At 57.5% G+C, this 12359-nt stretch overlaps 4 protein-coding genes across 4 annotated transcripts; 3 read left to right on the top strand and 1 right to left on the bottom strand.

Moving 5' to 3' along the window:
* Positions 1–107: 107 nt before the first annotated feature.
* CcaverHIS019_0104950 (uncharacterized protein) lies at positions 108–1755 on the top strand (the record flags this gene model as incomplete). The annotated part of the gene is made up of 6 exons (XM_060600955.1): positions 108–148; positions 180–501; positions 595–713; positions 817–1077; positions 1143–1535; positions 1584–1755. 6 exons carry the CDS (start codon positions 108–110, stop codon positions 1753–1755), a joined length of 1308 nt encoding a protein of 435 aa, XP_060453043.1.
* Positions 1756–5282: 3527 nt separating this feature from the next.
* RHB1 (uncharacterized protein) lies at positions 5283–6221 on the top strand (the record flags this gene model as incomplete). The annotated part of the gene is made up of 4 exons (XM_060600944.1): positions 5283–5337; positions 5615–5757; positions 5801–6077; positions 6130–6221. 4 exons carry the CDS (start codon positions 5283–5285, stop codon positions 6219–6221), a joined length of 567 nt encoding a protein of 188 aa, XP_060453042.1.
* An 823-nt stretch (positions 6222–7044) lies between these two features.
* GAL7 (uncharacterized protein) lies at positions 7045–8787 on the top strand (the record flags this gene model as incomplete). The annotated part of the gene is made up of 5 exons (XM_060600933.1): positions 7045–7078; positions 7375–7436; positions 7635–7751; positions 7904–8188; positions 8503–8787. 5 exons carry the CDS (start codon positions 7045–7047, stop codon positions 8785–8787), a joined length of 783 nt encoding a protein of 260 aa, XP_060453041.1.
* A 717-nt stretch (positions 8788–9504) lies between these two features.
* Positions 9505–11610, bottom strand: CcaverHIS019_0104920 (uncharacterized protein; the record flags this gene model as incomplete). Its single annotated transcript, XM_060600922.1, has 2 exons — positions 9505–11200; positions 11399–11610. 2 exons carry the CDS (start codon positions 11608–11610, stop codon positions 9505–9507), a joined length of 1908 nt encoding a protein of 635 aa, XP_060453040.1.
* Positions 11611–12359: the final 749 nt, after the last annotated feature.

Raw genomic sequence — 12359 nt, 5'->3', positions numbered from 1 at the left:
CACGGTGCCTGAAGTCTGAAGTAGTAGTAGTGACACGAATCCGAACTGACCTTCGACTCATCATCATCTGTCTCCTCTGGCTCCTCCATCCCTCTTGTCTATTCAACATGGCCCGCATAGACGGCGTAATCATTCTTGACTCTGTCGGGTACTTGCCGCCTTGTTCAATCTAACCCTAGTAAACCTCTGATTACGAGCCACTTTGCCCACCACCCGGCGGCGTACCCGGCCATCTTCACCGACGCGTTCAACCACGAGTTCTCGAGGGCAAGGAAGGATGGGCGGGACCTCGAACCGGTGCTCTGGGCCCATAGCGCTGGGGGAGGAGTGGCATTATGCCATCTGGAACGAGATGGGTTGCGATACCTCGTTCCTATCAGTGCTGAAGTGAATCCGCTCTTCGGGTTCGCCTGGCTCGAGAGCTTCCTCGACACACTCAAGGAGTACCTCGTGGACGTTACCGAGGTGACGGTCAAAGACAACTTTGACGTCGTGTACATGGTGAGTGAACGTTTGACAAAGCGTCCTCCGGGGGCTGAGGTATCGTCGACGCGTTGCCAGCTTGGATCTTATTATATGTGGACCTGACACCAGCTCATCGAGGAGATGCTTGACGAAGGACATCCTATGACGATGGAGACTGCGATGCTGAAGGACATTGTGCTGCCACCAAGCCTCATGCGCAAGCTGCTCAATGTTGCGGGCGTGTCAGGGTGAGCCTCTTCCTCCAGACCAGACCTTGCCCCTCCACCTTCCCTCTGCCGCCCCACTCCTGCTCCACCACCTGCCGCCCCTCACGCCACCCGCTCACACCAGACTTCAAGCACAGACAGGCTCTGCACCATTCACCGCACCAATACCGTGGCGACGCCTTGGCGTGCGGCATGCGCAGAACGAAATTTTCTTCGACGTCGGGGAGACGCTCGACGCTGTTGTGGACCGCAAGGGCCATGTGCTCTCGGCGCAGGTGTGGGGCCGCATCGGGTGTAACTCGCGGCTCTCGGGGAATCCGGACCTCTTGTTGAATATCAGCAACACCAAGGCAATGGCCGAGTGTTCGTTCCACCCGTGTGTCCGGTGAGTCGCTGTGTTGCCGGCCATCTGGCCTGACCTCTCTCATCCTCACTTGATGCTGACTCCAGATACTCGCGCTGGGAACGCGACCACGTGCTGAGTTTCATTCCACCCGACGGCAAGTTCAAGCTGCTCGAGTACGAGGCGACGTCCGTGCCCAAGCTGCCTTTTGTCCTCAAGGCCGGGTTGCAGGTGGACGAGACAGGGGGACGATTCTCACTCACCCTTTCCAGCCGTGTGCCGCGATTGGATGATGTGGTGATCTCGATCTTCCTCGGTTCAACGACGACGGGCATAAGTGCAACGCCTGCTGGGGACCGACGACCACCGGGACAAGAGGGGGACGGGCACGTGGGCGGCGGTACGGCCGAGTTTGACCCGCACACGCAGGTGATGAAGTGGACCATTTCGAGCCTTTTGCAGCACGAGCGGAGCCCGAGCCTCACGGGATCGTTTGTGTCGTGAGTTTCAGCTTTCAAACGGGCCCTTGGCTTGGATCTGACCCTTAGCACATCCTGCGCAACTCCTGACCCTGCGTTCGCTGTTGCGTTCAACATCACCAACTACACGTACTCGGGCCTGCGTGTTGACCAGCTCAAAGTCTCGGGAGACGTGGGGTACAAGCCTTTCAAAGGGGTGCGCACGAGCGCGCGGGGAGGCAGGGTCGACGTTAGGTGGTGATGCATCACGCTGTAGATGGCGAGTCGGATCGTGTGTACACAAGATGGCGAGACGCGGTCGAGCGCCGTCACGCCCGCCCGGCGACGCGATCATGGCCGCAATGTAGATCTCAGGCGTCTACGTGTGTGTGGTTTTCAAATCGGGTTACGTCTGTGATCACTCTCGTCTCCCCGCTTTGGCGCCCGTCATTAGCCGTCGGCATGAGGGTCGTTGGCCCGTCTGATTTATAGCGCGGTTGGCTTGAGCTGGAGCTGAGGAGAGCGAGGATTGTCCAGCTGTCACGCAAGGCGTTGAAATTGCGTTGAGGCCTTGGGCCTCGACTTTTGACATGTGGGCGGTGCCTGTCAGTCGCACATTGCGGATCGTGGATCCATGTTGACCCAATGTGGGCCCATCTAATATCCACACGGCCCATCTAATATCCATATCATGTGGCCATGTGACCAATAGTCAATGCATGTCATGTCATGTCATGTCATGGCCCCTTGCATAACGCTTCTTGGTTTCAGTTGAGACGTACGCGGCGGCGGCCGTTTACAAACCATCAAACTCTCAGCTCTCAGCTCTCAGCTCTCAGTCCGGTGTAGATCCAGTCCTGTGTCCCAGGTACGGTGACATCAAGGTACGCGGTTAGGTTACACCGCTCAATCTTGTATGTATCGCGTGAGAACCATGTTGACGTGTTTCGCTTTCGCCGGAATCAACATCCGACAAAGGATCGGGATTCGGGACCGAGGGTTCGGCGAGTCCAGGCATCAACTGATGCCGTACGGCATTGTAGCCAGGCATCAGCTGAGGACGGCATTGTAGGCCCGATATCTTGTAAACCGGAGTCTCGAGCTCTTTTTGGTTAGTTAGGATAGTGAGAGGCTAGCTTTTTGGACAGGGCATACCGTACAGGTTCAGCCCAGAGCCCTAACTACTCTAGGTCATATGGTCATCGACTGACCCGTGCCATAAGTCCCATAAACAGAATACAGTAGTTTATATTAAAAGTACTTGATAGGATAGGATAAGTCTCCAATCTCAGGGCACCAACTGACATCCCACTCCACTCTTACTCGCTTACTCGCCTCTCCACCTTCCCTCTCCACTCGTCCCACAACTACACACCACATCATCCACTACACTACTCTTATCAACTACATCTACACATCTACACATCTACACACCTCGCAGCTAGACACACATCCCCATCTGGCTAACCCTCTAACCTACCTCGAGACACTCCGCCCTTCCAAGTTTACCCGAATCCACAGTCGTCATCGGACCCAGTCGCTGCTCAGCACACTGTTGATCAGCACATAGCCCAGGTCGACCAAGCATGTAAGTGGTGCCGTGGCGACGTGTTATCTGGCCGTAATGCAGTGCGAGAACGAGCACGAGCTAGCACTCGTCGGATCGGGCAATGTCGAGCAAGTGGGGCGAGTCGAGCAATGGCGGCCGAGGCATGCCGGCCCGGCGGCGGAGGCGGCGAACAACTGCTGCTACCTGAGTCGCAACTGCAACATTCAGGCTACCTACCTGAATCGCAGCTACCTGGCTTGCAGCTGCTCCGGCATGGTGTCGCACGCAATGTTCCCGAAGTGACCGGGGGGATTGGGGTACAGACGCCCCGACGACGCAACGGCGCAACAGGGCCATCCTGCCGCCATGCTTCCCCGACCTTTCCTCCACTTCTCGCACTCTCGCCGTCCCGCTCCAACTGCACCTGCTACAGCTGGGGCTGCACGTACACGTGTTCTCCGTGCGCTGCACGGCTGCTGGTGGCGAGGGCCTACTCGCTGTCATGCTCCGGCCGTTGCCGGGCCAAAGCTTATCGCGGCGTGTCGATCCAGCTTCTCGCTTCTTCGGCAATACCTTAATCTCCACCCGATGGGGGCCAGGCGTGCTTGGCGGTGGCGACGGGGTTGCGTGACTTGAGGACGCTGTGCGAGTGGGGTGGTGGTGGTGGTGGTGGTGGTGGTGGGACTACATGCGACGACCATGCGGCGACCGAGGCCTTGGGCCTCACGCGGCGTGGTTAGCATCTCAAATGTTGTCGCTGGCAGTTGAGCTAAGCTTTGATCGCGTCGCCTATCTGAAGGGCGGGGCAGTGTGTGCGGCGCTAGGTCCCAAAGGACCTATTGGAGTTGACCGCGCCAGGTCAAAGAGGAGGAGAGGGAGAAGGGATGAGTGCACGGTGTTGAATGGCGGTTTGTGGCTGAAAAGTGGGATGGCTTTGAACGGCCGATCTGGCATGGTCTAGGCTCTGAAAAGGAGGGTAAAAGGAGTGTGCGCACGGTCTTTGGCGTGTCAATGGCATTCAAAAGAAGACTGTCACGACAACCCCCCCCCCTCCCCTCACCCCGCATGCGGCCCCACGGTGGCGTCCGTCAGCCGCGGATCTCACTCGTCCTCGCGTCATGTGCTTGTTTTGGCGCTGCAAGGGGGTTTTGGTGGTATTGGCCGCATGCAGCATGAGCGTGCCATTGCCAGTGGTGCCATTGTGCAGGTCCCGTGGGCGATGCGAGCGGCATTGGCAGATACGAGGGATCAGGGACAGTCACATGGATGATAGCCCAGCAGCGCAAGACATGCACAAACACATGGACGTGGTTGTGTAAGATATTGTGTCGCCTCGATGCCATCAAAGGCATTTTGACCTGAACCAGTCTATCGCCACCATTCAATCCCATTCCCCCTCACACACACACACACGCTCCCTCTGTACAATCCTCCCACATTCCCGTCCTCTTCAACTCGATCCTCCACCATCTAACCTTTACTCTTCACTCTTCATCCCACTCTCTACATCCTTCATAATGAATTACCTCCTCAAGTATATCAGGCTGATCAACAAGTTGACCGCCGACCTCGACGACGACCTCGACCTCGACGACGATCCCTTCCCGCTTCCGCGCGTCGGTGCCCATCCCCACACCCATCCCTGCTCCCATCCCCGCTCGTCGACTTGCTCGCGGCGCAATACACCTCCACAGCACAACACCCTCGTCTTCCACCGCAAGGGCTCGATCACGTCGACCAACTCCCCATCCGTCAATCTCCCCTCGTCACCACCCGAGTTCAGTTCCGAACCCATCTTCTTCCGCACAAGGTCACAGCGCGGCAAGTCACGCGCCAACGTTCATCGCTCCAGCGAGAACTTTATCAATTCACTCCAACCCGTCTCCCTTTGGAATCGCGAGCAAGAGCTCGGAGATTCATCCCCCGAACCCTCACCAACCTCTCCGCCTCCAGGAGAGTCCCTCGCATCTTGGTCGCGTCGGCCGTCCTTTGCAACTTGCTCGAGTCGCGCCTCCTCCACCAATCTCCTCACCCCACCACTAGGCCAGTCCCCTCGCCGATATTCCGTTACTGTCCCTGGCGAGTCGCCATACCTCGACGCACCCTTCATCTCCGCGTCGCCAGTCCTTTCGAGCCGCGGACAATTCCACTCAGAGCCTTGCTTTGATCGCATTGTTGAGCGCCGCTGTGAACTTGTACAACAACGTCAAGCCTCGCAATCACCAACTCGAAATCTCGAAATGGCCAACGCCCCTCTGAAGCGCAAGATTGTCATCCTGGGCTCGCCCAGTGTTGGTGAGTGAGAGTGTCGGGACGGCGGTGTGTTGCCGTGCCACCAATTGGATCAGGGTTTTGCCACCAAGACTGTGCGAGGTCGCGGCGAAACCAGACTGCCCGTGAGGCCGCGTGGGAGAAGGCGGGAGCAGGGTAGAGGGCAGAGGGCAGAGGGCGAGAACTGGTGTTTGCGAGATATCCCGAATCAACAATGGCGATGCTTCTGCTGTGCCTTGAGGTCTCGTGATGACTTGTCTTGGTGGCAACCCTTGTTCTTGAAAATGCTGACCCTGTCCAGGCAAGACATCCATCACCCAACAATATGTCACTCCGCCCACGTACAACGACCAGTACTACCCGACAATCGAGTCTACGTCTAATAAGATTGTCGTCCACAAGGGCGTACAGTACGACTGCGAGATTGTCGACACTGCGGGGCAGGTGAGTCACTTGGGATGTCACAGGCACAGTGCTAAACTCTCAGGACGAGTTCTCGCTCTTCCCGCCAAAGTACGCGGTCGGCGTGCACGGCTACGTGCTCGTGTACTCGATCACGTCGAAGCAGTCGTTTGACATGATCGTGTCACTCCACGAGAAGATCCTCGACCAAGGTGGCCTTGACAAGGTCCCATGTGTCATCGTGGGCCAGAAGACCGACTTGGAGAAGGAGCGTCGCGTCACGAGAGCTGAGGGTGAGGCTCTTGCCAAGAAGCTAGGAGCCGCGTTCCTCGAGTCTAGCGCCAAGGACAACAAGAATGTTGGTGAGTACCTGGGTGACTGACTTGCGATTTGACTTGGGCGTGCTAATCCCAGACCGCGCGTTCGAGGCCCTGCTCGGCGAGATGCAGCGCGAGTACAATCCTGCTCCGGCTCCGGCCAAGAAGGGGTGGTGGCCTTGGAGCTAATCGGGCGCTTGCGCCAACTGTTCACAAACTCTTCAAACCACCCTCCATCTTCCCCTCTGAGAACCCTCTTGTCCATTCCCCCTACCAGAACATTGAACCTCGACTGTACCACCACTTTGACCCGCGGGGCAGGCCTGCGGGGCATGTATCAAGTGCCGGTCCCGGCACCCTATAGCTGTCACATGCATGCGTGGCGACCGCGGAGAGTTTAGGGGGGGCGTGGGCGATGTTGCCACGTCGCTTGGGCGTTGCCTGCTGACGACTGACGGCTGTGGATCCGATGCTCCGGCCGAGGTGCCGTGTCGCAGATCTCACGGGTGTGTAGATCAAGCTGGGCGGGGTGTGAGGCGCGTGAGGAGCGCGAGGCACGACAGTGGGATGCAGCCAGCCAACTGACATGGCGGCGGGGTGTGAATCAGAGTTGAATGTAAGGACGTCATCGGTCTGTAGCGCTACTCTGTCTCAGATCGACAAGCACGCGCGCATCTGAAGCTCTCCTGAATACGGAATACGGTGAGACATTTCAACCCAATTCCGAGCTCTTTCACACACATGACCCACTTGGCAGGGTAGAATTGGCCAGTACGTCTATGTGTCCGTACGCGGATAGGTGTATTTGTATTCGCGTTCCAGGGAATTGATAGCTAAGACATCACACGACACTAATGGTAGATAGTGCCAAACTACCAACATGGATCCGTCCGGCCGTCCGGTACAAACACTTGCGAGGTCACGTGCATGACATCATCTCCACCTCTAGTCAACTGAAGCGTGCCTTTGCATTGAATACCATACCGAATCTTTCGAGACAGCGCCAAACAGAATGTTTGACGCGGCCAACGACGCCCATCGCCGCTGTGAGCATCGCCCACGTGGATTTGTCCACTTGACACGTCGTCCAACGCGATAGGCGCGATCCCGATCGCGCTCGTTGGACGCGAATCACGCCCTCTTGCTGGATCGCTGGATCGCGGATCTCTGGATCTCTGGGTCTCTTGGGTGTCCTCTCAACACGGGTCGGGGCGGTCCACTGGCCCATCCTGCCCGCGTGTTGAAGCGCACCGATTGAACAATGGACACGGACACGTTGCACCGATCGAACAATGGACATGGACATGTTTCGACTGCTCGCCGCACACCCCTCTGACACCAGATAACCCGTTGAACGGGACGCACGTCCTCGTGTCCCCGCACCGCATGAACCGGCCTTGGAACGTGAGTGGCCGAGACGAGATAGACGGCCGCGGGCGGGGCGGAGGCGGAGGCCGCAGACCGTACCCTGGTCCGTGCGCGATTGCGGGTGTGGGAAGAGGAGGGCGATTGCGGGGCGTGGGAAGAGGAGGGTGATAGCCCCGGGCCCGGATGGCGAGGACGGCGATCTGGGAATGGAATGGTGTATATTGCTGACAATAGGGGCAAGTCGAGGAGGCGAGGGGCGTGGATCTGCCTGTTTATGATCCGAGTTGCCATTTGTGTCCTGGTAACAAGAGGGTTGGGGGCGAGGTCAACCCTCCTTACAGTGGGACGATTGTGAGTGGCTTGAGACTGCAGCGCAACCCAGCGCCAGGCTCGCATGTTACACGCATCGAGAAAGGCGTGGACGCGCCGCAAGCTAAGAGAGCCGCATCCGTCATCCGATGTCAACAGTTGGCATCGAGTTGTCCCCGACCTACTCACGCCAGTCCTTTCCAAACGACTACCCTGCCGTCCTCCCCCCCTCCCCACTGTCCCCCTCCCCACTATCCCCCTCCCCACTGACCCCCTCTCAAAAGCCCCATGCGCTCTTCGCAGCCCATCCCGTCAGCGGACGCTGCCGCGTCGTCTGCTTCCACCCGCGACACGACCTCACTCTCTCCCGCATGAGCATCCCCGAGATCGAGGCCGTAATCCGCGCCTGGCGCGACATTTATCACGAACAGGGCAAGATGTTACTACATTCTGGAGGGGGATACGTGCAGATCTTTGAGGTGGGTTTGGTTTTCCTTCAAAGTTTATCCAGAATCGTGGCGCGATGATGGGCGCATCAGCACCACACCCACACGGACAAGTATGGAGTGTCTCGTACGTCCCCGACGAGGTATCCACCGAACTGGCCAACCTGGAAGTATACGATGGATGTTTGCTGTGCGAGTACGCGCAGGCCGAAGTGGAGCTGGCCGAACGAGTGGTAGCCCACGCCCAGGGATGGGTTGCAGTCGTTCCATACTGGGCCTTGTGGCCATTCGAGACCCTCGTCCTTCCCTTGCGCCACATCACCTCCCTCTCCGACCTCACACCACAGGAAGATGCCGGACTGGCAACTGTGCTCAAATCCCTCCTCGTAGCTTACGATAACCTCTTCACAACCCCTTTTCCCTACAGTATGGGTATACATCAATCGCCGCATCCTCTCAACCCCGCCTCTCATCTTCATTTCCACTTCTACCCACCACTGCTGAGGAGCGCGAGCGTACGCAAGTTTGTCGTGGGGTTTGAAATGCTCGCAGAGGCTCAGCGGGATTTGACTCCCGAGGCCGCGGCCGAGCAACTACGCGCTCTCCCGAAAACGCATTATGCCGAGGGATAGAAGGATGCATCGTTGAGTATAGGCAGGATGTGTTGGAGGAGCAAAGGCGCAAGAGGCTGGGAAGAACAAGTATAGGAGCAAAAGCGGAACAGGCTGGGAAGAAAAAGTATAGGTCACGACGGGGGTCGAACCCGCGATCTCCTGATGACGACAGGATTACTTAATCGTAGTCAGACGCGATGCCATTTCGCCACGCGACCCTATATGATTTGTTGGAAGGTTTGTTTCGGGAATGGATATATTCCGGCCCCGACCCGGCACATGCGCTCAGACCTGGCCTCGCGACTACTACTACGCGAGTGGTTTGTGGCTGGTAGCCTGGGGGACGTGGTCCAGACCCGGCAAGAGGCCCACGTCTGATTCCAGATTACAGGCGGCATCTCCCACTCACACGCTCCGAGTTGGGAGCGGCGATACTGTGCCACAGACGTGCTGTTACGTCGCCCGGAGCGCATTGTATCCCTCGTTCGGGTGGCTGAGGCAGGGCGTCGGGCCACTGACGTTGGTGCCGACAATGTTCACCCTTGCATGTTCTCGAGCTCTCCACCCTTCAGCGAGAGTGTGCGCTCGCCCTGTTAATTGCGATGCCAGTCTGACACTACACCTCTTCTCCATGCGCTCCATGCGAAACATAAATACCATGATGACTATTCTACTATGCACAACTGCTCTGCTTTGTTTTAAAATTAGAGCACACTTTTACTGCTGATTTCTCGCCTAGTACTTGTCCGTGTCCTTGACTGAGTAAGCCTCAATGTCGCTGAAGCTGGCGCGACCGTGAGGGTGTGAGTGGTTGAAGCCGCCGCCAACCTTTGCGTCCTGCTCGGTCTCGGACCACTCAAACACGTACTCGTTGAGCGAGCGGTAATAGGTCGGGAAGATGAAGCAGGGGATGAAGCAGACGCAAGCGAGAACGATCCAAGCAATGACGAGGTTAGGGTCGGTGAGCGCCTTGGAGCAAGCGAGCGAGATGGCCGACGCAATGGCAGTGTTGAAGAGGGCGAGAGAGTAAACGAGGCCCTTCATGCGAGGAGGAGAACGGGTGTACGCGAGCTCATACGAGGTGACGTTGACAAAGATCTCACCGATGGCAGGGAAGACGATCATGGGGATCTGCCACCAGAGCGAGACGGGCGAGACGGCAGTCTTGCCATCGATCATGCAGTGGGTCGCATAGTTGCCGCATGGAGAGGTCTTGTAGATACGGTGCTGGATGATGGCGGCGAAAACGGCACCAAGAGTGCCGCAGAAGAAACCAATCGACATGCGAGTCATGGGTTTGAGGGGCCAACCAATCCTCTCAAAGAAGGGGTAGACGAAGAAAGTGATGATGGGCGAGAAGACGATGATGGAGATCGAGTTGAAGTTTGTGATAAGGTCGTTGGGAACACCGTTGAGAGTCATCGAGACTGACATGTCGTTGACAATGTTACCAAGGCCGACTGCGCCAGCGTCGGCGAGCGAGAAGATGGGGATAAGGAGGAACACGCAGCAAGCGGTAAAAGTCTGGCGAATCTCCTCCACAAACTTGTCGTCCCAGTGAACCTTTGAAGGGTCGAGTTGGCCATCGCGCTCGATGATGTACGACGGCTTGGCCTTGGCCCACCAGGCATCACCGCCGTGGCCAAACTTCTTCCAGCCACCGTCCTTCATGCACACCTTGAAAACGGCCATCATGTCAGGGAGGACCGAGCCCTGGGGAGGGAGCTTGACGAGGCGAGGGCTAGCCCACCAGAGGACGGGGGGCATCAAGAAGTAAAGAATGCCAGGAATCAAGAAGGCCAGCCAGAAACCAATGTTACGAGCAGCATAAGTCGTGGCGAGCTGGAAAAGAGCGCCGACGTTGATGCAGAGGTAAAAGATGTTGAGGTAGCGAGTGACAGTGGCCTGGGGGTCGACGATGACTTTTTCGCCATTCTTGTTGTAACGGATCGTCTGCGCCTTGACGGGCGACTGGTCACAGAGGAGTGGGCCAAGAGACGGTTTGATAAAGCCGGCAGCAAAAGCCAGGACGATGATAGAGAAAATAAAGATGCCGAGGGCAGCCTTGGGGACGGCCAGGACCTGTGGGATGGCGGGGATGACGAGGATGATGTGAGCGATGCCCCCGATGGCAGTGCCCCAGCAAATGGTCTTGAAGCGACCCCACTGCGAGTCGGCAACGATACCACCGTAGATGGGGATAACGTAGGCGAGGAACTTGAACATCATGATGATGGCCGAGGCCGAAACTGAGCCGAGACCAAGTGCACCCGGCGAGTCGTTCTCGTGCTCAACACCCTTGCCAACAGCACCGGCAGGGGTACCTCCAGGTGGAATAGGGTTGTTGATAAAGTTGTTGAATGGCCCGGAAGTTCCGTAGTACGATGCGCGCTCGACGAGCTCGATGAGGCACATGGCGAAACCGACAAAGCTGCGAGTCAGCCAACGCCAGCACAAGAGCCACATTCCATCTCGGGGTGTGGGGCTCATAAGGTCACGAGCGCTCGAGGTGCAATTAAGCAGTGTTCACATGACCATCATGAGGTGGGGGCGAAAATGCAAAGTGCCACCGTCACCCACCCTCCGTGCCACACTCGCCACACTCGTCCAAAGCTGATACTGTACTCACGGCATGGCGGCGGGGACACGACGGAGCGTGTTCAGGTCCTCCTCGGTGGGGATGAGGGCCGGATCGCGGTCCTCGGCAGCAGGGAAGACGTCTACATTACGGACCTCGTAATGTTCGTCCTCCAACCCGTGCTTCTTCTCGAGGCTGTTCTCCTGGAACTTGTGGTCCTGCTGAGGAACATCCTCGACGCCGTTGGTATGAGCGGTGGACATGGTTGAGATGGATGGGGCACAACACCTTGAGCGCCTGTGTTTATATTCTCACAATGTCTCATGACTGGAGCAGGGTTGACACTATAGTGGATCTCACCATGCCACTCTCATCTGCTGCCAGACAAAGGCACCTGTGCCGAGGTGGTGGACGGATGGTGGACCGACCGCATGGTGTGAGTGCCTGAGAGGATGTTGGGCGCTCCGTTCAAATGTGCCTTGTGGTCCATATGGTGTTGGGTTGGCGGCCGTTCCTGAGAGTATTAGCAGAACTGTCAGGTATAGTGGGCAACCATTTCGGACCAACCAGCACTCTGTACCCACCGGGGCCACGCGTGCTCACTACCATGTCGCTGCGATAGGCTCGGCGGCGGCTAGCACAGGGCCTCGTGCACGACACCACGGCCTCTCCGTCAAAGTCACCACCAAAACGATGTTTCGCTAGTGGCACAAAGCCTGGCGTTGTGACAACGCCAGTCCATGGCTTTGTCGACTATCGAGCTGCAATGCAAGCTGGTAAAAGTAGGTACACTTGGTGACAACCTGATGTCATCGTCTGCCCACTGTACCTTCATCGGCTTGGGGCGGGACTGATGGCTGGTGATGACGACGGCGTCGACACCGTCAGTGTCGCAAGCGTCATGCAGGAGCTTCCCCGCTGTAGATCAGCGGAGTCCCCGATTGATCCCCCGTGTCCGGTAGGTTAGGTTACGATGACTCTCGGAATCCCCCGCTAAGACGCTAAGACGGAC

This window comes from Cutaneotrichosporon cavernicola, assembly GCF_030864355.1.
Source record: "Cutaneotrichosporon cavernicola HIS019 DNA, chromosome: 1".
Taxonomy (NCBI): Eukaryota; Fungi; Basidiomycota; class Tremellomycetes; order Trichosporonales; family Trichosporonaceae; genus Cutaneotrichosporon; species Cutaneotrichosporon cavernicola.
Note: the sequence above shows the minus strand (reverse complement) of the source record. Positions and strands in the feature narration are given on the sequence as shown.